We start from the raw sequence: 25,817 nt of genomic DNA, 5'->3' as shown, positions 1-25,817 counted from the left end.
ACCTTTAAAATTGAAGACGCTCACAAAGTACTCTCTCAACAATTAAATTAAATGGATATAATATTTTTTCATGATATATTACCTGATCTATGTTTAAACACTGTTTTAGGGAATTTTATGCACAAAATGAATTTAATTTAGTATATGTTCTTTGATGTTCTTACATGCTCAATTATGAATTTTCATTTTTTGAGAAGATCCTTTGACGGTTGAAAACCATTGTATTTTTCGGTTATCTGTACAGAGCGTTCACTGTATATCGCGCACTTACTAAACGTTTAGCCAACCTTACCACCATTTTATTACTAGCAAAGTTTTCAACCGACCTACCTCTTCCTGTGGTATTTTTTGGGACTTTATTGAAACAGAGCCGGAGTTAAGAAGGCGGTGAATTCGGTTGTTTGACTTCGACTTGCAACACGTTCCAGTCCGCTAATTGGAGCCAATTTACGAGCAAACACTGTTGAATGGTTAACAATATTGGAGCAGCGAGAAATTACCAGTTCTGATAACGGTATCGCGAAAAATCAACAAAGGGCGCGTTCAAATTAAAACTAAAACGTGTTCACGACTACAAGTGCAGCAGAGAGAGAGCTTCTCTTGAAAGTACACGGAATTGTAAGTGTGATTGTAATATATGTAAAAACGAGAAAAAAAAGAGCAATTTATGTGTACCTTAATTAAAGGATCATTTCATTTAGATTATTAAATTGCTGTACTGTTTTTATTGGACTTTTGTTATTGTTATTCTCCATCGCAGACAAACCGGTTTCCAGTTCGAACCAAAAGTTTACACACGTGCTTGCGGACGCACACTCGTACAGAGTCGCTTCTCTTCTTCTCTATTCGCCGTTGGTTGCCGTGTAAACAAACCGTGAATTGCAATAACAACAAATTAAGCCACTTGATAAGCACCGTCCATTCCCAATCAGAATCGTGTTATAGCCGTTGTTGTTCTTTTTCACCCCCGCGCAACATGTTGCCAGACAGGCTTATATGTATATGCACTAAATACATAAAAATTTCACGATTTCTAGTTGGATTTTTTATATGCAAACAAATACCGGCAAACTGTAATAGCTGTGTGTGTAAAAAACACATGTTGCTTTTGCGGCGCATTTGTTATTTTGATACCCTGAATTGTAAAAGCCAAAGGAATATTCGGTTTGAGAAAACCTTTTAATACTTTTTTTTAACACTATATTTATCAGTCATGAATTAAAACTAAGAACGTTATTGAAATGTTTTTACACTTTTCAAAACTAACAAGGTTTAATACAAAATAATTTAAGTTTATTAATTGTATATAAATTCTTTAAAAAGTTTAACAACTTTGGATAACGAATATTTAAAATTCATATATTTAAATGCAATTAAAGAGTATCTTTTACCTCAACAGTTTAAGGATTGTTTTTAAAACTTTGCTAAGTTCCTAATATTAGTTTGGCCGTTATTTTTATATATTTTCATTTCATATATATTTAATTTTTCAAAATTAATGCAATTTTTTTAGCGTTTTAGAAATTTTTAAAATTTGTATATATTGTTAAGCGGAATTGATGAACAAAATCTTTGTTATGGGTTGACAATAATTTAATTCGACATTAGCTTGCTCTTAGCAATAGCCACATTACAGAAACATTTTAAAAACCAGGGTATTATTAGTTTTGTTTCCAACAATATCTATTTTTAGGCCAATAACTTACCAAATCAAGTCAAGTCTTCGAATAGTTTATCGTTATCAGCTCGTAGGCATAAAGATCTTCGTCTTCGTGTTTTCGTTACTCCTCACATTTCAAAAGATAGGATCCCCTTTTGATAATTACCTTCACTTGTTTATTCAAGATCTTGTTCACGAGAAATATGATTCCCATTTGATAGCGAACAATAACATAAAAAAGAAATTAACATTAAAATTTGGTTTTTGATTATATATTTCATACAAATAAATTTCTTGATTTTTGCCCAAGAAGCAAATCATTTATATCAAAGTTTTTTAAAAATTGAGGCAAAATATGTTTTTAATTTGCATTGACATTTCTGCAAAAACTAAAAGCTATTAAATATTAAATTCAGTTTTTAATGGCAAAATAATGCAAAATAAATGTCCGGGAATGTCCCACACCTGAAACCGTATGATTTAAAAACTGATTTACCCGCCTTCCCCAGAAACCAATCCGAAATGCCCCCCGCGAACTGTTACCTGGCGCTCGAGGATGGCACCGTGATGCCGGGCTACTCCTTCGGCCACGTTCCCTCGGACAAGGCCGGCGGAGTGGGCGGCGAGGTGGTGTTCCAAACGGGCATGGTCGGCTACACGGAGGCGCTGACGGATCGCTCGTACAGCGGCCAGATCCTGGTGCTGACATACCCGCTGATCGGCAACTACGGAGTACCGGCGCCCGACGAGGACGAGCACGGACTGCCGCTGCACTTCGAGTGGATGCAGGGCGTCGTCCAGGCCACCGCCCTGGTGGTGGGCGAGGTGGCCGACGCAGCCTGGCACTGGCGCGCCTGGAAGACGCTGCCCGAGTGGCTGGAACAGCACAAGGTGCCCGGAATCAGTGGGATCGATACCCGAGCCCTGACCAAAAAGCTGCGGGAGCAGGGCAGCCTGCTCGGCAGGATCGTCTACGAGGAGCCGCCGCTTCAGGGGCTGCCGAAGTCCAGCTTCGTGGACCCGAACACCAGGAATCTGGCCAGGGAATGCAGCGTGAAGGAGAGGCGCGTGTACGGGGATCCCAATGGCAAGGGGCCACGGATCGCCGTTCTGGACTGCGGACTGAAGCTCAATCAGCTGCGTTGCCTGCTGAAACGGGGCGCCTCGGTGACCCTGCTCCCGTGGAGCGCGCGCCTCGAGGAGGAGCAATTCGACGCCCTATTCCTGTCCAACGGTCCTGGTAATCCGGAGAGCTGCGACGAGATCGTCCAACAGGTGGGTTCAAATGCATTTAGATCAGGTGGGCATAAGGGATTACCTAGGTACTGGGAAGGTGGTGCTCCTTCCTCCACCTCATCCAAGTACAAAACACAGTTGAAGATTGTTTTATCCTTTGTTCAAGGTCCGCAAAGTGATTGAGGAGGGGCGGAAACCCGTGTTCGGCATCTGCCTGGGCCACCAGCTGCTGGCGAAGGCCATCGGCTGCTCCACGTACAAGATGAAGTACGGCAATCGGGGTCACAATCTGCCATGCCTGCACCCCAAAACCAAACGATGCCTGATGACCTCGCAGAACCACGGTTATGCCGTGGATCTGGAGCAGTTGCCCGACGGCTGGTCTGAGCTGTTCGTGAATGCCAACGATGGCACCAACGAGGGCATTGTCCATGCCACCAAGCCCTACTTCTCGGTGCAGTTCCATCCGGAGCACCATGCCGGTCCCCAGGACACCGAATTCCTGTTCGATGTGTTCCTGGAGAGCATTGGCCAGAAGGATGTGCGCATTCCGGAGCTGATTGCTCAGCGACTATGTCCAGCTAGGAAAGTTGAAGATCCCACACCGGTGAAGCCGCGCAAGGTGTTGATCCTGGGATCCGGCGGACTCTCGATTGGGCAGGCCGGAGAGTTCGACTACTCCGGTTCGCAGGCCATCAAAGCCATGCGGGAGTCGAACATCCAGACGGTGCTGATCAACCCGAACATAGCCACGGTCCAGACCTCCAAGGGCATGGCGGACAAGTGCTACTTCCTGCCCCTCACCCCGCACTATGTGGAGCAGGTGATCAAGTCGGAGCGGCCGAACGGAGTGCTCCTCACCTTCGGCGGGCAAACGGCCCTCAATTGCGGCGTGGAACTGGAGCGAGCCGGGGTGTTCGCCAAGTATAATGTGCGCATCCTGGGCACACCCATTCAGTCCATCATCGAGACGGAGGATCGCAAGCTCTTTGCCGACCGGGTGAACGAGATCGGCGAGCAGGTGGCGCCATCGGAGGCGGTCTACTCGGTGGCCGAGGCCATCGATGCGGCAAGTCGACTGGGCTACCCGGTGATGGCCCGGGCCGCCTTCTCACTGGGCGGATTGGGCTCCGGCTTCGCCAACAACGAGCAGGAGCTGAAGAGCTTGGCCCAACAGGCGCTGGCCTACTCGAGCCAACTGATCGTGGACAAGTCCCTCAAGGGCTGGAAGGAGGTGGAGTACGAGGTGGTGCGCGACGCCTACGACAACTGCATCACCGTGTGCAACATGGAGAACTTCGATCCCCTGGGCATCCACACGGGCGAGAGCATAGTGGTGGCTCCATCGCAGACCCTCTCGGATCGCGAGTACCAAATGCTGCGCAGCACCGCCCTCAAGGTGATCCGTCACTTCGGCGTCGTGGGCGAGTGCAACATCCAGTACGCCCTGTGTCCCCACTCGGAGCAGTACTACATCATCGAGGTGAATGCCCGGCTGTCGCGCAGCTCCGCTTTGGCCAGCAAGGCCACCGGCTATCCGCTGGCCTACGTGGCCGCCAAGTTGGCACTGGGACTGCCCCTGCCGGATATCAAGAACTCGGTGACGGGCAACACGACGGCCTGCTTTGAGCCCTCCCTGGATTACTGTGTGGTCAAGATTCCGCGCTGGGATCTGGCCAAATTCGTGCGGGTCAGCAAGCACATCGGCAGTTCTATGAAGAGCGTCGGCGAGGTGATGTCCATCGGCCGCAACTTCGAGGAGGCCTTCCAGAAGGCCCTGCGCATGGTGGACGGCGATGTGCTGGGCTTCGATCCGGACGTGGTCACCCTGGATAAGGAGCAGCTGGCCGAGCAGCTCTCGGAGCCCACGGATCGTCGTCCCTTCGTCCTGGCCGCTGCCCTCAAGTCGGGCATGTGCGTGGACGAGCTCCATCGACTGACCAAGATCGATTGCTGGTTCCTGCACAAACTGGACAGGATCATCGACCTGCACTCGGTCCTCACCAAGACGGGCAGTCGGACGGGGGCAGACCTGCTGCTGCAGGCCAAGCGCTCCGGGTTCTCCGACAAGCAAATAGCCAAGGCCACCAAGAGCACCGAACTGGCAGTGCGCCACCAGCGCCAGGAGTTCGGCATCCGTCCGCACGTCAAGCAGATCGACACGGTGGCCGGCGAATGGCCGGCGAGTACCAACTATCTGTACAACACGTATAATGGCAGCGAGCACGATGTGGCCTTCCCCGGTGGACACACCATTGTGGTGGGCTCGGGCGTCTACCGCATTGGATCCTCCGTGGAGTTCGACTGGTGTGCCGTCGGCTGTCTGCGCGAGCTAAGGAAACTCCAGCGACCGACCATAATGATCAACTACAATCCGGAAACGGTGTCCACGGACTACGACATGTGCGACCGTCTGTACTTCGAGGAGATCAGCTTCGAGGTGGTCATGGACATCTACGAAATGGAGAACAGCGAGGGCATAATCTTGTCCATGGGCGGCCAGCTGCCCAACAACATAGCCATGGATCTGCATCGCCAGCAGGCCAAGGTATTGGGCACATCGCCGGAGTCCATTGACTGTGCGGAGAATCGATTCAAGTTCTCGCGCATGCTGGACAGGAAGGGCATCCTGCAGCCCCGCTGGAAGGAGCTGACCAATCTCCAGTCGGCCATTGACTTCTGCGAGGAGGTGGGCTACCCCTGTTTGGTCAGGCCATCCTACGTGCTCTCCGGTGCGGCCATGAATGTGGCCTACTCGAATCAGGATCTGGAGACGTACCTGAACGCCGCCTCCGAGGTGAGTCGCGAGCACCCGGTGGTCATATCCAAGTTCCTCACCGAGGCCAAGGAGATCGATGTGGATGCAGTGGCAGCCGATGGACGGATCCTGTGCATGGCCGTTTCGGAGCATGTGGAGAATGCGGGAGTGCATTCGGGCGATGCCACGCTGGTCACTCCGCCGCAGGATCTCAATGCCGAGACGCTGGAGGCCATCAAGAGGATCACGTGCGATCTGGCCAGCGTCCTGGATGTCACCGGTCCGTTTAACATGCAGCTGATTGCCAAGAACAACGAGCTGAAGGTCATCGAGTGCAATGTCCGCGTCTCCCGATCCTTTCCCTTTGTCTCCAAGACGCTGGATCACGACTTTGTGGCCACCGCCACGAGGGCCATAGTTGGACTCGACGTGGAGCCACTGGATGTGCTCCATGGCGTCGGCAAGGTGGGCGTCAAGGTGCCGCAGTTCAGTTTCTCCCGCCTGGCGGGTGCCGATGTGCAGCTGGGCGTGGAGATGGCCTCCACCGGCGAGGTGGCCTGCTTCGGGGACAACCGCTATGAGGCGTATCTCAAGGCCATGATGTCCACGGGCTTCCAGATACCCAAGAACGCTGTCCTCCTGTCTATTGGCAGTTTCAAGGTCTGTTGCGATTTAAGTATCAACTGGGTTATCTATTGACTGCCTATTTGATAATCCACCTGCAGCACAAGATGGAGCTGCTGCCTTCGATACGGGATCTGGCCAAGATGGGGTACAAACTATATGCTTCCATGGGCACCGGTGACTTTTACGCGGAACATGGCGTTGATGTGAGTACAATAGATATTCTTTGATTATAGTTCATAAGGGAAGTGCAAAACTATGAGCAACCTAATTATCGAATTTTTTGGGGTCACCACATACAAAAAATTACAATGATTTGGAGAATTTCAAGTTGTACCTAAGTACAAATTTTGCTGAAAAACAGTTTGTTAGGAAAAAAACGAAAAGCCTTTTTATATATAATATATTTTGATTAATTAGATTCAGGTCAGTTTATTTTACACTTTAGGCCTTTTTTCCGTATAAAATCAATACGTTTAAATAGATTTTAAGTGGTCATTGTTTTCACATTACGTTCATATCATTATACCCTTGCAGAGAGTATTATAATTTTGGTCAAAAGTGTGCAACGCAGTGAAGGAGACATCTCCGACCCTATAAAGTATATATATTCTTGATCAGGATCACCTCCTGAGTTGATATAGCCATGTCCGTCTGTCCGTCTGTCCGTCTGTCCGTCTGTCTGTTTCTACGCAAACTAGTCTCTCAGTTTTAAAGCTATCGAGTTGAAACTTTGCACACACCCTTCTTTCCTTTGCACGCAGTATATAAGTCGGAACGGCCGGGATCGGCCGACTATATCCTATAGCTGCCATATAACTGATTGATCGGAAATGCCATAACTCTGCTGTTTGTTAAGTTAGGAAGTTGGGACTTTCTGTGGGTTCTATATTTGGCCAATCAATGCGACGTACCAAATTTCATAAGGATCGGCCGACTATATCCTATAGCTGCTATATAACTGATTGATCGGAAATGCCATAACTTTGGAGTTTGTAAAGTTAGGAAGTTGGAATTTTCTATGGGTTTTATATTTGGCCAATCAATCCGACCTACCAAATTTCATAAGGATCGGCCGACTATATCTTATAGCTGCCATATAACTGATTGATCGGAAATGCCATAACTTTGGTGTTTGTAAAGTTAGGAAGTTGGGATTTTCTATGGGTTTTATTTTTGCCCAATCAATTCGACATATTAAATTTCATAAGGATCGGCCGACTATATCCTATAGCTGCCATATAACTGATTGATCGGAACTGAAATAACTTTTGTGTTTTTAAAGTTAGGAAGGTGGGATTTTTTATGAGTGTTAAGAATGCATTATATGAATAATTTTGGAGAATATAATTTGCAGAATATTCTGCAAGGGTATTTCAACTTCGGCTCCGCCCGAAGTTAGCTTTCCTTTCTTGTTTTAATTAGACAAAGTTGAAGATGTTTATCAACAAAGTTGAGTAGTTTTAATATTTATTTTTCAGTATTTATTGTCCCTGACTTATATTTAGTAAATATATTCAATAACATTTCTATCATGGGGCGAATCATCAGATTTCCAGATTGGTTATTACAAGTATATGTTCTAGAATCAGAGAATATCAACATATGTACAGTGTTTGTGACCTATGTAACTAGTAAATCCCATCCTTATCTCTTGCGTTCTTTATCACTCCTGGTTTATCTGTATCAATATCTCCCGGGGGCTAATCTTTAAAGTATTATCTTTAGTTTAGGGCGCCCTTGAGCTTTTGCGTCTTGCGCTTGAGGATATCTTTGAGTTCATCCCGTTTGGCCTCAGAAGGAGCGACTTTTTGGACCAGCTGCTCCGTCTTGCTGCTCAGCATTTGCATCTTATCCGTATCTAGATTGAGTCTCTGGAGGATTCCGTTAAGCGAGAGAAGAGTCTCCCCCTTGGGAGTTCCTCCCGATTCCGATTCATCTTTTGTTTGATTTTCTATATCATCCTCTTTTGGGGCCTCCATAGTTTCCACTCTTTTTGTGTGCTCCTCCATGCCAATTTGTATTTCCTGCAATGTGCTTTTGTTGTCTTCCTCCTGTGGGGTTTCTATTTGCTCCTCATAGTGATTCCCCCTTAGAATCCCATTGAGTTTGTGCGTTTTAAGATGGGACATATGATTCTGCCTCGCCAGCGGATCTGGTGAGTGTATTTGCACCACATGCTCCTGGAACTTGATGGACTTTCTCCGCACCGGCGGGGATTCGTCCTCCAGCGGAGGACTTCCTCCTGCTCTGTTTGGCAAAGGCGTTCTAGACATGACCTCTATTCTACTGGCTGCCTCTTGAAGTTCCTGGATGAAGTGCTGCGCCTGCTGGGAGCAACCGAGGTGCTGATAGAGGCGACACAACCTCTGGCCCTGCTCCAGGTAAAGCTGGGCATGTCCCCGATTGCCGAGGCGAGTGGCGTGGGCCAACATGGCCAGCAGGTGATCCAGCAGCAGCTCGAGCAGATTGCTGCGTCGCAAGATCTCCAAGCCGTTGTTGAGTTGCGGTTTGGCCGTGTCCTGGCTGGCAGCCTCAGGATTGGGCCGCGTGAGGAGCAGTTGGAGGTCCAGAAAGTCCAGCGAGGAGCGTCTTTGTTCCGCCACCGAGAGCTGGAGCTGCTGGTTGGTGGCCTTCAGGAGCTGTGTCTTCCTGCGCAGCTTTCCCCTCGAACGCTCTTGATGCTGGGCCAATCCCAAAAGACCCCGGGCATCGGTGATGTCCTCCTTTCCGCTCTCCAGCTGCTGCTCCTGGTCATCCTCCCGGTTCTCCTGGGCGGGAAATCCCTGGCGGGGACGCGAAAACTTGCCCCACGCATGCAGCTCCAGGTAGTCCTGGCTGAAGAGATTGTCCAACAGCCGCTTGTGGTCCAGCTGCGGATAGAAATCCGGGGCATGTCGGAGGTTTCTCAAGGCCTGGACGACATGCAGCAGCGGCTGCTCCGCAATGCCAGCCATTATGGTGCGCAGTTTCATCAGCGTGTCCTCCGGAACGTGCTCGAAGAGATTCCGCCGCTCGATGAAGTAGTCGCTCAGGTGTTTCCTGGCCAAACAGGCGTCGAACGAGCGGATGAACCGAACCAGGCGCTCGCCCAGGAACTCCTCCGGCCAGTCATTGCTGTGCCCCTCACATTGCCAGAACAGGTGGGCCCTCAGCTGCTCGAGCAGGGCCTCCGGCGATTGGCCGGCGGAAGAGGTGTCCTCCACGAAGGTCTTGACCAGCAGCTTCATCAGCTGGAAGACCTTCAGTTGCATGGGCGTCAGGCAGTGGCGCTCGAGGAACTGCTCCGCCTGCGGGAAGACAATGCGCCACTCCAGCTCCCTGAAGGGATTGCGCGAGTGCTTCGGGGCATAGCCCACTGGGACCACATGGAAGCCAAAGGATCGGATGCGCTTCTTCATCTGCTCCGTGGGCCATTGGAACTGCTCGGCGGTGTGGATGTTGGTCAGGCGCGGACGGGCCCTCAGCCAGAACTCGAAGGCGCAGTCTGGCCAGGAGTTGGGCACATGGATGGCGGGCACCAGCTCCTCGCGTGCGGTGTAAACACTGCAGCCGCGATAGGAGCCGGCGGCCAGTTGGGACTGGCTGATGCCCAGCTGGCCGGCCAAGTGCTGGCGGAGCAGTTCCCCGAAATACAGCATGAACTGCTGCGAACTGAGGTAGCACTGCTGCAGTTGCTCCACCTGGCACTGGCGTAGCACCTGGACGGTCTCATAGCCAGCCGGTGGGTACTTGTGATCCCCTCTATGCTCGTGTTCGTGCTCCTCCTCCTCCTCCTCCTCCTCCTCCTGCTCCTCCTCGCTGCTGGAGGCGCAAGAGGACGCCTCGTCGTCGGTTTGCTCCAGCCAGGGGGGCAGGCAGTTGGCCAGTCGCCGGATGCAGCTCTCCGGCAGGACGTTCCTCTTTAGATCAAGCTTCCCACCAAGTCGCAACTCCTCCAGCGGACGCGGCGTATTCAACCTGGCCAGGTACACATAGTCGTAGTCCCCCGAACTGTAGCCCGAGGATGAGGAGCAGGCATCCGCATTGATGCCCTCCTCATCGCTGCTGGCCGGCAGGGGGGAGCTGCATCCGCTGTCCGCCGGAGGATTCGGTGTCTGCTCGCGCAGCTTGAGCCGCACATAGCCCATCCAGCGGGTGATCTCCATCAGCTTGACGAACTCGGAGCGACAGGGCGTGGTGCTGTAGTAGTCCGTCTCCAGGAGCACCTTGCACAGCGCCGCCACGGTGTCATAGTTGGCGTCGTGGGGTCGGGCCACGTCCACGTTCTCGAAGACCACATAGGTTAGGGGCTTCTGCAGAGGCTGTGGCGGTGACTTCGAGGATCTACAAGAGGGAATACGTTCAAGTGGAAATGGATGGATGTATAGAGATCAGGAATATTTCAACTGGTATCGGGATAATGTAGGATCAGACTAATATCAACAGATATTAGAGGTTTAGAAATATATCAACACTTTTCAGGAATAACAGGTTAATAAGGTTAAGATTCAGATTCAAAAAAAATACCTACATATCTATCAGGATATCTAGGATAATAAGGTTAAGATTTCTGCAGGTACTTCTATATGAACGCGAAATCTTACAGAAAGCAGTTCAAAAGTGTATCAATAGATAAAATGTCAAGAAATAGAGGGAGTACTTTTAAATGGTACAGAGCAAATCGCAAACTCAAGTTAATTATTATAAAAAAAAAAAAAAGTAATCGAAAAAAAGCTAGAAAAAGAATAGTCAGCAGTAAAAAGTGTGAGATAAAAGAAAGTTTTCTTAAAGACATACTTTTATGTAAAATAAGGTAGAAAAAAAGCAGTAGAAATGTTAAAGGAAATAGGGGTAATAAAAATATAATAGAATTTCACAGTAGATTAGAAGAAAGTTGGGAGTTTTTGTAGAGAAGAGTCTATTAATTTTATCAAGGAACAAAAGAGATTAAAAAATTTAAGGAAACCCGGAAAACCCAGAAGGATAAACTCACGCTGGCTGGAAGAGCAGGTTCCTTGCGACAGCCGCGTCGATGGCGCTGCTCTGGATCAGGCTGTGCTCGGCCAGGTTCTCGGCGGAGCAGTTACGCCGCCTGGCCAACAGGTGGGCATCGACCACCCCCATCTCGGCCTCGAAGTGGCCGAAGAACTGGACGCCTAGGAGCAGTTGGTTCAGCAGGAAGGTGTGCAGCTCCCGGTCCAACTGGTGCAGGGTCCTCTGCTCCACCGTCCGCTGGAACTCCTCGCGCTGCTGCTCCAATGTCCTGGCATACAGGGCACTCACGCACTCGGTGGCACTGCTGCCATTGCTGCCCCCCAGCAGACGCAGTTGCAGGGCGAGATCGGGATTCGCTTGTGCACTGAGGCGGCGCCTCTGAATGGAACCCGAAATTGGTCCGCCAGGATCGGATCCGGATTTGGATCTGGAGCCTCTCTTGCGGCGACGCTTTCGAGCATTGCGTTTCTGCAGCTTCTGGAGCTGGCGCAGACGCTTCTCCTCCTGGCGCCGCCGGCGCTGGTGGCGCTGGGCGGGAATGCCCGCCTGCAGAGCATTGGGCGTGGCACTGGAGTCCACCGGCTCGGGTCGCGACCAGGAGCAGCCCATGGCGACGATCGGTGATGTGTGACTGAATTACGTTCTCTTGTCTTGCCGCTCGAACTGATGAAATTGGCAATCTGCGATCTGAGTTCACCAATCAACGATCTACTAATGACACTCGCAATCGAACCGATAAGTGCTGGGACTACTCTTCCGGCTGGCCACCACCTCTTCCTGCCCCGGCTATCTACTATCAGTCAGTTCCTGGTATTTTTGACGGAATCGATTTCCACTTTACTGTGCTGCGAAAACATACACAAAATTGAAGCAAGCATTTACGATTGCAGAATTTAATACTTCAGACGATTCGTGATCTTAAAAGATCAATGTTTGAAAGTCAAAGTACACTTTTCATGAGGAAGGAAAATTTAAAAGGTTTTATTAATTTTAAAAGGGGAATATAATTAAAAATTAAATGTATTATAACTTTTTGAACCACTGCTACTTCTCTTTTTGAAAATTTGTACATCTTCACAGGGAAATTTATACAATCTTAAAAAAATCTATATCTAATCTCTAATAAGATTTTACAACTGACTTTCTTTTTGATACTTTTCTCTACACAAAAACGACATTAACTAAGAATACTTTGCACTGTTCTTGATTATATTTGCCCCACTGTGCCATTGTTATGGACTATTGTTCTGTTGTCTTCGATGTGGACATGGAACATCCATAAATAGTGATATCTTTATAGTGTGCTCTGGGCAAACAATTGATTGAAGTTGAAGTTGATGGTGACGGTGACTTTGTGGCCTTGATGATGGCGTGCTCCTTGCTCATTACACAGTCTAAATGGCCGCTCCCCTTTCCCCTTGCAGGTGGAATCCGTGCAGTGGACGTTCGACAAGACGACGCCCGACGACATCAACGGGGAGCTGCGGCACCTGGCCGAGTTCCTGGCCAACAAGCAGTTCGACCTGGTCATCAACCTGCCGATGAGCGGCGGGGGCGCGCGGCGGTGAGTGGCTCTGTTTGTTGACTTGATTTACCTCCCAGCCGATAACTTAATGCAGTCGATCGCTGTGGAGTGGACCCATTAAGTTCGTAATCTAGGGGACCAGTCACAGCCCGAGTGATAGGGCTGCCCACGAGTGCCAATATTTGCATTCTAATTACAGTGCCGCGCCAAATACATATCGTACAGTGCTTTTATACCCTTGCAGAGGGTGTTATTACTTCAGTGAAAAGTTTGCAAAGCAGTGAACTATAAGTTAAATATTATATTATATTAATATATATTTTGATCACCGCCATTAGGTGAGTCGATCTAGCCAAGTCCGTCTGTCTGTCAGTCAGTCTGTTTTTACGGAAACAAGTGCCTACCATTTTTAACGCTACTTGCAACTTTTTTCTGCAACTTTTTTATGTTGCAAGAAGTATATAAGTCAGAACGGGCTCGATCGGCTTACTATATCATATTGCTGCCATTGGAACAATCAGGAAAAATATAACTAAAATTATACCTTCTTAATATATACCCATATACTTTATACTACTAAATTAAAATACAAAACCCTGTTGAATATTTAAGTATATTAAATATAAAGATAGTTGCCTAGCTACTCCATATGTTTGCTTTCTTAAGTTTCTTGCTATAAGTTATACTCACATTTTTATGTGCAGTGCAAATTATTGTGTCGAATTAAATCCAACTTAAATAAGTATGGTTTTACTTACTTACTTGCTTATTATTTATAACTCAATTGAACTACGCAATTATTAGTTTAGTTGGATGAGTCAAAACATATTAATTGGTTTACTTTATCAGGAAACAGGGTATATTTTCTGGGAAACGTACTTAATAACTTTTTAAAATCCTTAGTAAGGTATTTACTTACTTAAATTTTTTATTAGACATAGTGTTTAATAATCATGAAAATATGTAAGGCCAATGAAGTCACATTTTATAATCTTATTAAAAAGAAAAACTAATTTGTTTTTATTAAATGAAGTGGATATTCCCTTTTCTCTTTCAAAATATCGTGTTAAAAAATCATATTATTATAACTGCAAAAAAGTAAGGTTAATAAAGATTAATTTCATACATTAAATTTGTTGGCTACATAATATTAATGCTGATCAAAGCAAATGTATAAGGTTCCTAACATCTGCAATCAATATATAAATTCATTGGACCTCCATGTCTTTCCAGGGTCTCCTCCTTCATGACCCATGGCTACCGCACCCGTCGCCTGGCCGTGGACTACTCGATTCCGCTGGTGACCGATGTGAAGTGCACAAAGCTGCTGGTGGAATCGATGCGGATGAACGGTGGCAAGCCGGCGATGAAGACGCACACGGATTGCATGACGTCGCGCCGGATCGTCAAGCTGCCCGGCTTCATCGACGTGCACGTGCATCTCCGGGAGCCGGGAGCCACGCACAAGGAGGACTTTGCCAGCGGCACTGCAGCGGCCCTGGCCGGCGGAGTGACCCTTGTGTGCGCCATGCCCAACACGAATCCCTCGATCGTGGACCGGGAGACCTTCACCCAGTTCCAGGAGCTGGCCAAGGCCGGTGCCCGCTGCGACTATGCCCTGTATGTGGGTGCCTCGGATGGGAACTGGGCGCAGGTCCACGAGCTGGCCAGCCAGGCGTGCGGGCTGAAGATGTATCTCAACGACACCTTCGGCACGCTCAAGCTGAGCGACATGACCAGCTGGCAGAGGCACCTATCCCACTGGCCGAAACGGGCGCCGATCGTCTGCCATGCGGAAAAGCAGAGCACAGCGGCGGTGATCCTGCTGGCCCACCTGCTCGACCGGCCGGTCCACATCTGCCACGTGGCCCGCAAGGAGGAGATCCAACTGATCCGCGCCGCCAAGGAGAAGGGCATCAAGGTGACCTGCGAGGTGTGTCCGCATCACTTGTTCCTCAGCACCAAGGATGTGGAGCGGCTGGGTCATGGGATGTCCGAGGTGAGGCCGCTGCTCTGCTCGCCCGAGGATCAGGAGGCCCTGTGGGAGCACATGGAGTACATCGATGTGTTTGCCACCGATCATGCCCCGCACACGCTGGCCGAGAAGCGTTCGGAGCGTCCGCCGCCGGGATTCCCGGGCGTGGAGACCATTCTGCCGCTCCTCCTTCAGGCGGTGCACGAGGGTCGTCTGACGCTGGAGGACATCAAGAGGAAGTTCCATCGCAACCCAAGGAACATCTTCAACCTGCCGGAGCAGTTGCACACCTATGTGGAGGTGGATCTGGACGAGGAGTGGACCATTACGGGCAGCGAAATGAAGAGCAAGTCCGGCTGGACGCCATTCGAGGGCACCAAGGTAAAGGGGCGCGTGCACCGAGTGGTCCTGCGCGGCGAGGTGGCCTTCATCGATGGCCAGGTGCTGGTACAGCCCGGCTACGGACTGAATGTGCGCGCCAAGCCCGGCCAGCTGCAGTCGGAGGCGGCGCAGGATCTGCTGCCCAGCGACAGCGATGCCAATGACACCTTTGCCCGCCTGCTGACCGCCGAGGGAGCCGTCGCGGCCCAGGGATCGTCGACCAAGGTGCACTTTGTGGACGGCGCCAACTTCCTGCGTCCCACTTCGCCATCGCCACGCGTCCGCCTGGACTCCACCAGCAACACCACGCTGCGGGAGTACTTGCAGCGCGCCTCCAGCCCCAATCCAGTGGCCCACTCGCTGATGGGCAAGCACATCCTGGCCGTCGATATGTTCAACAAGGAGCACCTCAACGACATCTTCAACCTGGCCCAGCTGCTCAAGTCCCGGGTCACGAAGGATCGTCCGGTGGACGAGCTGCTGCGCGGCAAGATCATGGCCAGTGTGTTCTACGAGGTGAGCACACGGACGCAGTGCAGCTTTGCCGCTGCCATGCTGCGCCTGGGTGGTCGAGTGATCAGCATGGACCAGATCACGTCGTCCGTGAAGAAGGGCGAGACCCTGGAGGACAGCATCAAGGTGATGGCCAGCTATGCGGACGTCATGGTGCTCCGTCATCCCACTCCCGGAGCAGTGGCGGTGAGTAGAAAACAAAAATGTTCGTTGTGTTTTGCAACTATCCCCTGCCCGAAATGTTTTCTAAATCAAAAAGGATATCTATACAATTGTTTATCATATGTTTACATATATACCCTTGCAAAGGGCATTATCGTTTTTGTCAGAAGCTTAAATCGCAGCTATAACTTTGCTTAGAAGTTAAGTTAAGAGTTTTTTATTTTAATTTTCCCTTAATAAGACACACAGCCAACAATATGGATTTTGGAATATTATCTATTTATATGATTATTTCCCAGGGCTTTAATTAAAAAACCGAAAAATCGAGCAGATTTTTTCCGGATATATATTTCGTACCCTCATGTTTTTTTTAGGAACTCCCTTTTAAAAAAATTATTTTTTTTCTGTGATTATAAATTTTGTTAAGAATTCAACGGGTATGTCATTCCAACATGCGACCACTATTTGCCAGGGTTTTTTATTAAAAAACCGAAAAATCGAGCAGATTTTTACAGAATTTTGGCCAAAATGTATTTCATAAGGAGTAACCCCAAGATTTTTTCTGTGAATGTCACTTGATTGGAAATTTTATAACGATTTAAACGAGGTATGTCATTTCAACATGCGACCACTATTTCTCAGGGCTTCGATTAAAAAACCGAAAAATTTAGCACATTTTGAGCAGAATATATTTCATAAGGGCCAAACAACTGATCATTTTCCCAAATTCCATACTAGCGCGCCGCATCCTTTTCCCGAAAGCCGCTGATCAACGCCGGCGACGGCGTGGGCGAGCATCCCACACAGGCGCTGCTGGACATATTCACCATCCGCGAGGAGATCGGCACGGTCAACGGCCTGACCATCACCATGGTGGGCGACCTGAAGAACGGGCGCACCGTCCACTCGCTGGCCCGCCTGCTGACCCTGTACAACGTGACCCTGCAGTATGTGGCGCCGGAGAGCCTGCAGCTGCCCCGCGAGATCGTGCAGTTCGTGCAGCAGCGCGGCGTCAAGCAGTTCTTCGCCAGCCGCCTGGAGGAGGTGCTGCCCAGCACAGACGTGCTCTACATGACGCGCATCCAGCGGGAGCGGTTCGACAGCGAGGCGGACTACCAGAATGTGAGTAGTGTCCATCATTCCTTCGACTTGTATCATACATATGCTATATTCTCTTCCACAGTGCTGCGGTCAGCTGGTGGTGACGCCCGAGCTGATGACGCTGGCCAAGAAGCGCTCCATCGTACTGCATCCACTGCCGCGTCTGGACGAGATCAGCCGCGACTTCGACTCGGACCCGCGGGCCGCCTACTTCCGGCAGGCGGAGTACGGCATGTACATCCGGATGGCCCTGCTCGCCATGGTCGTCGGCGGTCGCAACACGGCGCTCTAGAAGATTCCGCCGCGGTCAACCCACTTTCTGACTCTCCTTTTATTGTATACAATTTTTTATACTACACATGTATGCTGGAGCATACGAATAAATTGTTCCACTTGGTTAATGTGTCTGATTTAATGGGATTGGCCAATTCTTGTACATACGAAAAAAAATTAGAATTAGCTTTGTGTTTTTTAAATATTTGGGAACACCAAGGCAGTGAGTCATGTTGGGATAAGTAACAATAAAGTAGCATACGCATTTATGGTGAACTGATTGTTGACGATCCGATATCAGGGTAAAGATCCAAAATCAGGATAAAGATCTAAGATCAGGATCAAATTTAGAGATCAGAATAACGATGCCAAATCAGTACATTTTTTGATTTAACTGGTTATACATAAATCAACTACCACATGTTCTAAAATTATCATTATAAGTATGCAAATTGGGATTTAAGTAAACCTATTTTCTGAGATCACCAGTTACTTTAACACCATACTTTATTTTGCAAAACAATTTTTAATGAAATTCAAAATACAAACAATCAAATTTAATACATTAATAAAATTAAACTGTCCATTCTTCGCAATATGTTAGGGCATTCTTATTCCGTGGTTTTAATAATTTTATTTTTTTAAGGGGGTAACGAAATTACATGAAAGAATCAATATGATTATTTAAAATTTTAAAAATTGCTATTGGCCATCGATAGCAAATTCGATAGAAAATTTGCGGCATGAGGAGAGAAAAGTAGTGTGAATTGAGCATTTGGGCTAATTTCACCATCTGGTAACACTGACTTCGTCGCGAATTGTAAAATACAAAAGAAAAGTGGATTTATTTCGCGGAACTGCCAACAGGTGGAAGACTCCATTGGTTGATTTCTGGAAAGGAAACCATGGCGCTGGCCATCAAAAAGCGGTTCGGCTCCTACGTGGAGACGGTGGACGTGGACGGAGCGCCAGCGGTGAAGAAGCTGCGCCTGCAAACACTGTCCGCCGATGCGAAGGCTGGGAAAGCCGGAAAAGCGGGAAATGCGGACCGGAAGCTGACGGCGCTCTCCCAACTGGACGCCTACGTGGGCAGCCTGCCCGCAGGGTCGTCGGGCCTGCCCCCTGGGCCACCTGTTGCTCCATCGGGACCCACACCCTCCGCCGGCGGCGCCAATCCATCCACCACGACGGGAACTCCCCTGCTAACGGCCGGGAACAGTCGCGAACTGCTGGAGCTGCTCGTGAAGATCACCGACGAGATATCCTACGAGGACGTGGAACTGGCCGAGCTGAAGGAGGTGGCCAACAAGATATTCCAGCTGTACCAGCTGCAGGAGCGCGACAGTGACACCTCCATTCGGGTGAAGCTGCTGGAGCTGCTATCCGGACTGGGCTGTGAGTGTGCCACCGAGCAGGCCGTCACACTCATCATCGACTACTTCATCTACCTGCTGCGCAAGGAGGGCTCCCAGAAGGTTCTCGCCCAGGGCATGATGTGCTTGTTCCGGATCGGGCAGCGCCGGAAGCACCTGGTGCCCATCTCGTACAACACCCAGGTGGCCCATTTGGCCAAGGAGCAGCTGCGCTCCGGTTCCACGCACACGCAGAAGAACGCCATGCTGGTGATCGGTGGGTTCGCCACCAAAATGGAGGGTGAGCGTCACTACGTGTGGAAGCTAGCCTTCTACATAGACTCGCAGGACTCGGGAGTCCGAGCCCAGGCTCTGCACGCCCTGCTGACCCTCGGCGAGCGGGGATCCCTGCTACCAGCGGTGCTCTACAAGCGCGCCGTTGAGGCCATGAAGGACGATTACGAGTGCGTGCGCAAGGAGGCACTGCGCTTGGTCTTCATGCTGGGCAACCGGCATCCGGACTTCATAATACCATCCGACCGACAGCAGGAGGAGCTCCGCATGATAGACGCCGCCTTCAGCAAGGTGTGCGAAGCTCTCTGCGATCTCTCGCTGCAGATTCGCGTTCTCGCAGCCGAATTGCTGGGTGGAATGACCGCCGTCAGCAGGGAGTTTCTGCACCAGACGCTGGACAAGAAGCTGATGAGCAACCTGCGCCGGAAACGGACGGCGCATGAAAGGGGCGCCCGCCTGGTGACCAGCGGCGAGTGGTCGTCAGGCAAGCGGTGGGCGGACGATGCGCCGCAGGAACACCTGGACGCCAGAAGCATCTCGATCATAGCAAGTGGAGCCTGCGGCGCCCTTATCCACGGCCTGGAGGACGAGTTCCTGGAGGTGCGCACAGCGGCCGTGGCCTCCATGTGCAAGCTGGCACTCTCCCGGCCGGATTTCGCTGTGACCAGCCTGGACTTTTTAGTGGACATGTTCAACGACGAGATCGAGGACGTGCGACTGAAGGCCATCTACAGTCTGACGGCCATAGCCAGGCATATAGTGCTCCGCGAGGATCAGCTGGAGATAATGCTGGGCTCGCTGGAAGACTACTCGGTGGACGTGCGCGAGGGACTGCATCTCATGCTGGGCGCCTGCCGGGTGTCAACACAAACGTGCCTGCTGATGGTAGTGCAGAAACTGCTGGATGTGCTGGCCAAGTACCCACAGGATCGGCACTCAACGTACGCCTGCATGCGCAAGATCGGCCAGAAGCATCCGCATTTGGTAATGGCGGTGGCCGTTCACTTGCTGTTCGTACATCCCTTCTTCGAGACTCCTGAGCGGGATGTCGAGGATCCGGCGTATCTGTGCGTCCTGATACTCGTGTTCAATGCTGCAGAGCATCTGGTGCCCATCATCAGCCTATTGCCCACGGCTACCCATCGACATTACGCCTACCTCAGGGACTCGATGCCGCATCTCGTGCCCCAGCTGCCCATCGAGGGTGCCTCCTCGGCGAGTGCCACCCACAGGATCGACTCGGCCCTGCGCCAGGCGGGCAGTTCGGCGGAATATCTGCAGATGATTCTCAGCCACATCGAGGAGATATTCACCATGGCTGATGAGCGCGTGGAACTGCTGCAGACTGCCCAGACGAATCTGCAGGTGGGTTTGGCCCTCAGGGTTTATTATTATTTAAGCGTACTTACATTTCACATGTTTTTATACATTTTAGCGTCTGGGAGCTATCGATGCGGGCATGTACGGCACCTCGAACTTTTTGGAGACCTTCTTGGCGGCCCAGATTCAGATCGAGCAGATGCAGCGTTGCGCCAGCACGCAAAGGAGCAGGGTTCCATTGAAGGAGTCCCTGGCGGCTCTCATCAGGAACTGCCTCAAGTTGCAACACACATTCTCCGGTCTTAATTACGGCGATATTCTGCAGGTGAAGCAGTTGCGTCTGCGGGCTTGTGCCTTGCACTTGGTCCTTGTTGTCAGGGATCGGTCGCAAAGTGCCTTGGGTCCCTGTCAGATGCTTCTGCAAACCGCCGGCGATATCAGCGAGTTCATAAAGGCGAATACAAAGGATGAAGAGGAGAAGCCGCCGGTGGGAGCTTTGCCATTGCTGGAGCCCGAGAAGTCGAAGAAAGAGGCAACCGGTGGCGATGCCCAGCCGGACAGCTTCACCCGTCAGTTGCTGAGCAAACTGGATGGCATATCGGATCCCAAACCGGGTCGCGTCTTTCGCGAGATTCTGCCATTGGTTCAACAGGCTCCTCCGCTGGCATTGCCACCTGCCAATGACAAAATCCGCCGCTGTGTTGCCAACATCCTGGAGCCATGCCCGCTGCAATCGCAGGACAATGTGATAAAGGTTACGGCGGGCCTAATAGCAGCAGTTCCCTTTGTGGCGGAGATCGACAATCTGCTCGAGTCGCAAAAGGCGGACATGAGAATCAAGATTAAGTATCCGGATCAGCACATGCACACGGTGGTGCCGAAGAGGAGTGACTTCAAGCCTATTATGACGGAGCAGGGAGAGCACGAGACAAATGTGCGCCTGCGTACCACAATCCTGCTGTCCCACAGCGTTTGGACGGAGTCATCGCTGGTGGAGATTCAGCTCTGCCTGGCCGTTCGTCCCGGCAGCGAACTGGAGCTCTGCAAGCCGGCCAAGGTGCTGTTCGCACCCAAACCAGTCAGACGGGGCATTTAGCCTGACTCCCAGGAGGATGGGCTAGGTGGATTGGCTGTGGATGCGAGTCTGGAGGCGGTACGGCCTCGGAACTTAAATGTGGAGCAGATCGACGGGACTGCGAGTGGACGGCGCCGGCGGCAAAGGAGCGGAGCGAAAAGCTGACAAGGCCACACAGCCGCTGGAGAGGCAGACTAGCAATTATTGTTTAAAATATCATGTTCTGAGTGTCAATTGGATGGTATTTTTGAAAATTCAAATAACGGATTGTTTAAGGCATTAGCTGTGGAGCATGTATTTTTCCAGTTTAATTGTGTACGAGAAATTTGGTATTGTAAAATAATAAATCTAAATATTTCTTTAATTAGAAAAAAAGGAGCATTTTACTTGAGAAATCATGTATATGGGGTAAATAAGAGATTTATTTTCAGGTTCCAAACTTGAAACCATTTCAATTGTACATTCGGGGAAATAATTTTCTTAGTTTTAAGAAAAATTAAAAATTAAACAACAACAAAAGGGTCTTGTTTCATGAAATTAATTTATAATTTAAATTCTGAATCCTTTGGTCCATTTGTGATTTCAAATAAATCATAAAATATTTAGAGTTGAAAAATGAATCCTTTTCCTGGCCAATAAAAAACACCAACTCTTTTGTCTTTTATATAGTTTCTATAGTTTATTTCTCATTATAGGTTTTACAGCTTACACGTTTTCTGATCTTTTAAGATAGCACTTTCTCCATTTGCTCGTTTTGATTTTTCTTGCAAAGATTTTTCTTCTGCTTTTCTGATCTGATTGTGGTTTTATAGACGCTGTTTTTTTGCCGCTTGTTTGTTGTATATGAATTTGTTAATCTTAAGTTTACATTTGATTCGCTAAAAACTCATTTTAAAAAAGTACTTTGTATTCTTGTGTTTTCATTTGTTTTCGATTTCGTTCTGCATAATATTTAATTTGTTTATAGGCCGTTGGTTAGCAATAATAATAGTTATAATCATATGCAAGTAAATTGTTCAAGTTGGATATTACTGAGTGGTTAGATTAGTAGTTCTTGTTGTAAACATTTTCAATATGCTGTGAAAAATATACAATGCAAACACATTAATTTTTTAACCACACAAACACACAAAAGACGATTATAAATCGTTTATCGTTAATTGTTCATCGTGTCTTTATGTTTCATGCTAGGAATCACAGTATTGTGCAAATTACCTTTATTAGTTTTAAAAATGTTTGCATGGTGTTGGCTTGCTTTCGGTTTTCTGAATTCCTCAAGCGGCGCTTATTAAAGTGTGTAAATGTTTATGATTCTGTTAATGTTATAATGTAAAATAGAACCATACACAGGCAGTGCAGTTGTTGTTGTGGTTCTCTCACTTTTGCTATCGATCTCGTTATCGCTTTCCTTGGCTCTGTCATTGAAAACGAACGATTATTTCGATAATTTCGCTGATGAACACTTTAGTTTATTTTTCATACGACAAAAGAGGAAATATTAGTTAAGTTTAATTGGTTTTCTTTTGAATTTTGGATTTTCACATTGTTATTGACTATTTTGAGTTTTTATTTTGGGAAATCACAATACCTATGCAAAATCTTAAACATCTCTCTATATGTTTTGTATATATATATTTATGTATATAGCTTTGTCGTGAACATTAGATTTAGATCGTTGTCCTCTATACTGTAAATATATATCATATATCCATATATACGTTTGTATAGCAATTTTTGTTTGTATTGTTTTATGTAGTTCTTTTGTCTTGTTGTCCTTGCATGTCCTTTCTGATCTAGTTTCCTACTTCCCTTCGCTCTACTTCCTCCTCGTATATCTGTTATATCAATCGTTGGGATATGCGTGGTGCAGGTGAATTGTATGTGGATCGTTCGATTTGACTCCCAATTTTTGTGTGGGTTGTGTTTGTTTGGAGGTCTGGGTATTGGGTGTTTGGTATTCGATTCGATTGAAAGCTATGCAGAAGCCGGGGATTATAGTTCATTACAAATAGCTACTTGAAATAACAACAAACAGAAAGCAGTGCACAAAATATGAATTATCAGATTACACGCCTCCTCTTTTTCCTTTCTAAATCTATGCAAAATTTGACTAAGCAACCCTGTATGTTCTTTAAAGACCAAATAATTATAAGCTTATATATCCACCCAATGTACTTAATTTACTGCCTAATTCGCAAATAAAACTGAACCGATTCGAATAAATGATTTAAAAACTGAGCCCGTTCTGTAATTGTGGTTGTTTTCGGGTGTCGATTAAAGCGTGTGGTGTGTCAACTAATAAATATATAAAAAAAGGTTCAAAGCATTTTTTTCTTTCAAAGCGGCAAGGTTTTTAAAAAACAAAAAATGGTGTTCTTTTTTTTATTACATTTATTTTATTGTGTTTGTGTAGACTTTAATGCCACTTTGTGTGTTTTTAGTAAAAAAAAATATGAATACATACATTATTATTATTACAGAATAAGTGGAAACCAGAGATGCAATTGAATCTGCACGGTTTTAACATTTTCTTTAAAATAAGAGGGAGTACTATATGGAACAATTATAGGTATTTTGATGCGTATAATAATAGGTTACAATGACCGACTCGTAAAAGTGGGCCAACTAATTTGTTAATTAACTAATTTGCTTTACTTAAAGAATTAATGGACAAAATGAAAGGATTCTGTTTAAACACTATACGCGAAAAATTGCATTAGACTATGGACGAAAATCGGAACTTATATATATGAATTGCCGACCAAGGGAATATGTCACTTCTGCTTCGCCTTGGTTTCTTGAACTGGCGCTGGAAAATTTGCTCTGCCTTTAAGTCTTTGATTGTGGCAAGAAGTAAACGTTGTCAAGTAAAAAATTTGACTTGCTGCTAATTGAACACATCGATATTTGGTTAGTCATACATACGAGCAGTACCGTATAATTGATTGCAAAATAGTCAAGGCATTATCTTCGCAATTCAGTCAATCATTGATCGAAGCTGCCTGATGGTTCTTATTTAAGCCTTGGTTTTTGTACATTATGAACAAATCTAAGTTTGAATTAGACTGGAATCGTTATTTTTGTCGCTTTTGCATCCATTTCCTTTCGATCACTTAGTTCGGCCTGCTCTTGGATTTACAAAACTCGGTTCAATTTCCATTTAGATATATATCTTTGTGCCACTAAAACTAAAATTAAAAAAAAATATATTACGCAAACAGGCATCATTATTAATTGTTCTTTTCTTCATACATTTTTCAACGTTAAATTAATTTTTCGTTTTTTTTAAGCTTATACAAAAGTTATTTGTTTTTGAAAAGGCGTTTAACTGTTTGCTAGAATAAATTTATAAGCCAAAAGAAGCAAAATTATATGCTTTAAATTCATGCGAGTTTTACTTTACAATTGTTTTCCCTTTTTTTTTAGTTAATTATAATTTTGTTTCCTTTTTTGCAGACACTTAAAGCAGTTTTCGTTTTACACATAGAATTACACAAAGTTTTTGGTTAAAGGGGCGTTTAAATCGTTTGAAGAAAACCAGGAGAACAAGGGGCAAATAAATTCCAGCCACGCCTTTTAGACGTAGGTGGCCACGGCACCGGCTCCAGCTCCTCCGTTGCTGGTAGAGGCTCCTCCGGCTGCAGCTCCTCCGGAAGATGATGCTCCGGCCACTGCCGATCCGCTTCCCGATCCTCCAGCGGTTGGCGTTGGCTGATGCGCCGCAGCGGAATTGTTTAAGGGCTGTGGACTAACTGGCGGCTGAAGTTTTCCAGGAACATACTGACCAATGAAGGAGCCGTCCTCAGTAAATTGTCCTGGGGTGAAAAAGAAATTTCCAAAATTAATTTTTCAGAAGGGAAAGCATAAATTTGTTATCTTATATTATCGTTTTTTAAGGGTTTTGAATGATTGGAGGGTGCCTTAGAAATCTTTAAAGGTTTGGAATCAATCATAAGTAAAAAGTCCTTTTTTTAATATTGAATATTTGAGTTAATTTCTTAGTTGTTATTTATACAGACATTTTTTTCTGTTTTTAACTTTTAGATGATGTTCTAGACAATGTCTTTTGTTTTGCTTTAATAATTAAAATAATAATAATTAAAATTTGAAACTTAACAATAATTAAGATGTCTGAAAGGCGCAATATCTTTATTGTTCTTGTTTAGTCATGGTAACTGGCGGAATTTAGTATTTACAGAGATTTCGAGGGCAACTTCCAAAATGTAATGTTAATATTTTAAAACCAATAATTATTTGTTTAAAGGATGTGCAAAATGTTATGTTATGAAAACAACATAAAAATAGAGTTTTTTCTGTGTTAATATTACTATTTATTTTTCATGTTAACCACAACCAACACCAGTGCAGTTTTGCTTTCGTTTTAATCGCGATTTCTATTATTGTAAGTTATTTTTAGTTTAGTTATATTTTTTTATCAATTTCGATTTGGGTTAAGTTGGAGATGGAGGGAGTTGGTTAATCGAAAACTACTTTGGCAAGCAAACTACAAATAAAAATAAGTATTTATTTAATATAAAAAACATGCTTGAAAATATACTCAACTTTACCTTGCAAATATGTCAGCTTAAAA

At 47.1% G+C, this 25,817-nt stretch overlaps 4 protein-coding genes across 6 annotated transcripts in view; 2 read left to right on the top strand and 2 right to left on the bottom strand.

Moving 5' to 3' along the window:
* Positions 1-351: 351 nt before the first annotated feature.
* LOC108053747 (CAD protein) lies at positions 352-17,313 on the top strand. The gene is made up of 8 exons (XM_044461260.1): positions 352-618; positions 2,170-2,935; positions 3,063-6,314; positions 6,380-6,484; positions 12,680-12,819; positions 14,014-15,835; positions 16,550-16,933; positions 16,995-17,313. Exons 2-8 carry the CDS (start codon positions 2,183-2,185, stop codon positions 17,202-17,204), a joined length of 6,666 nt encoding a protein of 2,221 aa, XP_044317195.1. The 5' UTR covers positions 352-618; positions 2,170-2,182; the 3' UTR covers positions 17,205-17,313.
* LOC108041790 lies at positions 7,746-11,963 on the bottom strand. Its single transcript, XM_017119816.2, has 2 exons — positions 11,254-11,963; positions 7,746-10,604 (listed from the first exon to the last, which is right to left on the bottom strand). Exons 1-2 carry the CDS (start codon positions 11,862-11,864, stop codon positions 8,003-8,005), a joined length of 3,213 nt encoding a protein of 1,070 aa, XP_016975305.2. The 5' UTR covers positions 11,865-11,963; the 3' UTR covers positions 7,746-8,002.
* Positions 17,314-17,970: 657 nt separating the features above from the next.
* Positions 17,971-21,604, top strand: LOC108041791 (integrator complex subunit 4). Its single transcript, XM_017119817.2, has 2 exons — positions 17,971-20,196; positions 20,267-21,604. Exons 1-2 carry the CDS (start codon positions 18,091-18,093, stop codon positions 21,245-21,247), a joined length of 3,087 nt encoding a protein of 1,028 aa, XP_016975306.1. The 5' UTR covers positions 17,971-18,090; the 3' UTR covers positions 21,248-21,604.
* A 274-nt stretch (positions 21,605-21,878) lies between these two features.
* LOC108041789 (neuroglian) overlaps positions 21,879-25,817 on the bottom strand; it is a 40,560-nt gene continuing 36,621 nt past the window's right edge. For all 3 annotated transcript variants that reach the window (XM_044461330.1, XM_044461332.1, XM_044461331.1), the window contains exon 8: positions 21,879-25,041. In XM_044461330.1, the coding sequence (XP_044317265.1) occupies positions 24,803-25,041 (239 nt within the window). In that variant the 3' untranslated portion in view covers positions 21,879-24,802. The remainder of the gene's footprint in view (positions 25,042-25,817) is intronic.

This window comes from Drosophila rhopaloa, unplaced genomic scaffold, assembly GCF_018152115.1.
Source record: "Drosophila rhopaloa isolate 14029-0021.01 unplaced genomic scaffold, ASM1815211v1 contig_3, whole genome shotgun sequence".
In the NCBI taxonomy this organism is placed as follows: Eukaryota; Metazoa; Arthropoda; class Insecta; order Diptera; family Drosophilidae; genus Drosophila; species Drosophila rhopaloa.
The sequence above is the reverse complement of the archived record's forward strand: the minus strand, read 5'-3'. Positions and strand labels throughout refer to the sequence as shown.

Excerpts from the sequence above, each read along its gene's own strand:
- LOC108041790 (XM_017119816.2), bottom strand. The coding sequence starts at position 11,864 with ATGGGCTGCTCCTGGTCGCGACCCGAGCCGGTGGACTCCAGTGCCACG. Across the intron at positions 10,605-11,253 it reads AACCTGCTCTTCCAGCCAGC|ATCCTCGAAGTCACCGCCAC; the intron begins GTGAGTTTATCC and ends TCCCTCTTGTAG.
- LOC108053747 (XM_044461260.1), top strand. The coding sequence starts at position 2,183 with ATGCCCCCCGCGAACTGTTACCTGGCGCTCGAGGATGGCACCGTGATG. Across the intron at positions 6,485-12,679 it reads ACGCGGAACATGGCGTTGAT|GTGGAATCCGTGCAGTGGAC; the intron begins GTGAGTACAATA and ends TTCCCCTTGCAG. Across the intron at positions 12,820-14,013 it reads AGCGGCGGGGGCGCGCGGCG|GGTCTCCTCCTTCATGACCC; the intron begins GTGAGTGGCTCT and ends ATGTCTTTCCAG.
- LOC108041791 (XM_017119817.2), top strand. The coding sequence starts at position 18,091 with ATGGCGCTGGCCATCAAAAAGCGGTTCGGCTCCTACGTGGAGACGGTG. Across the intron at positions 20,197-20,266 it reads CTGCCCAGACGAATCTGCAG|CGTCTGGGAGCTATCGATGC; the intron begins GTGGGTTTGGCC and ends TATACATTTTAG.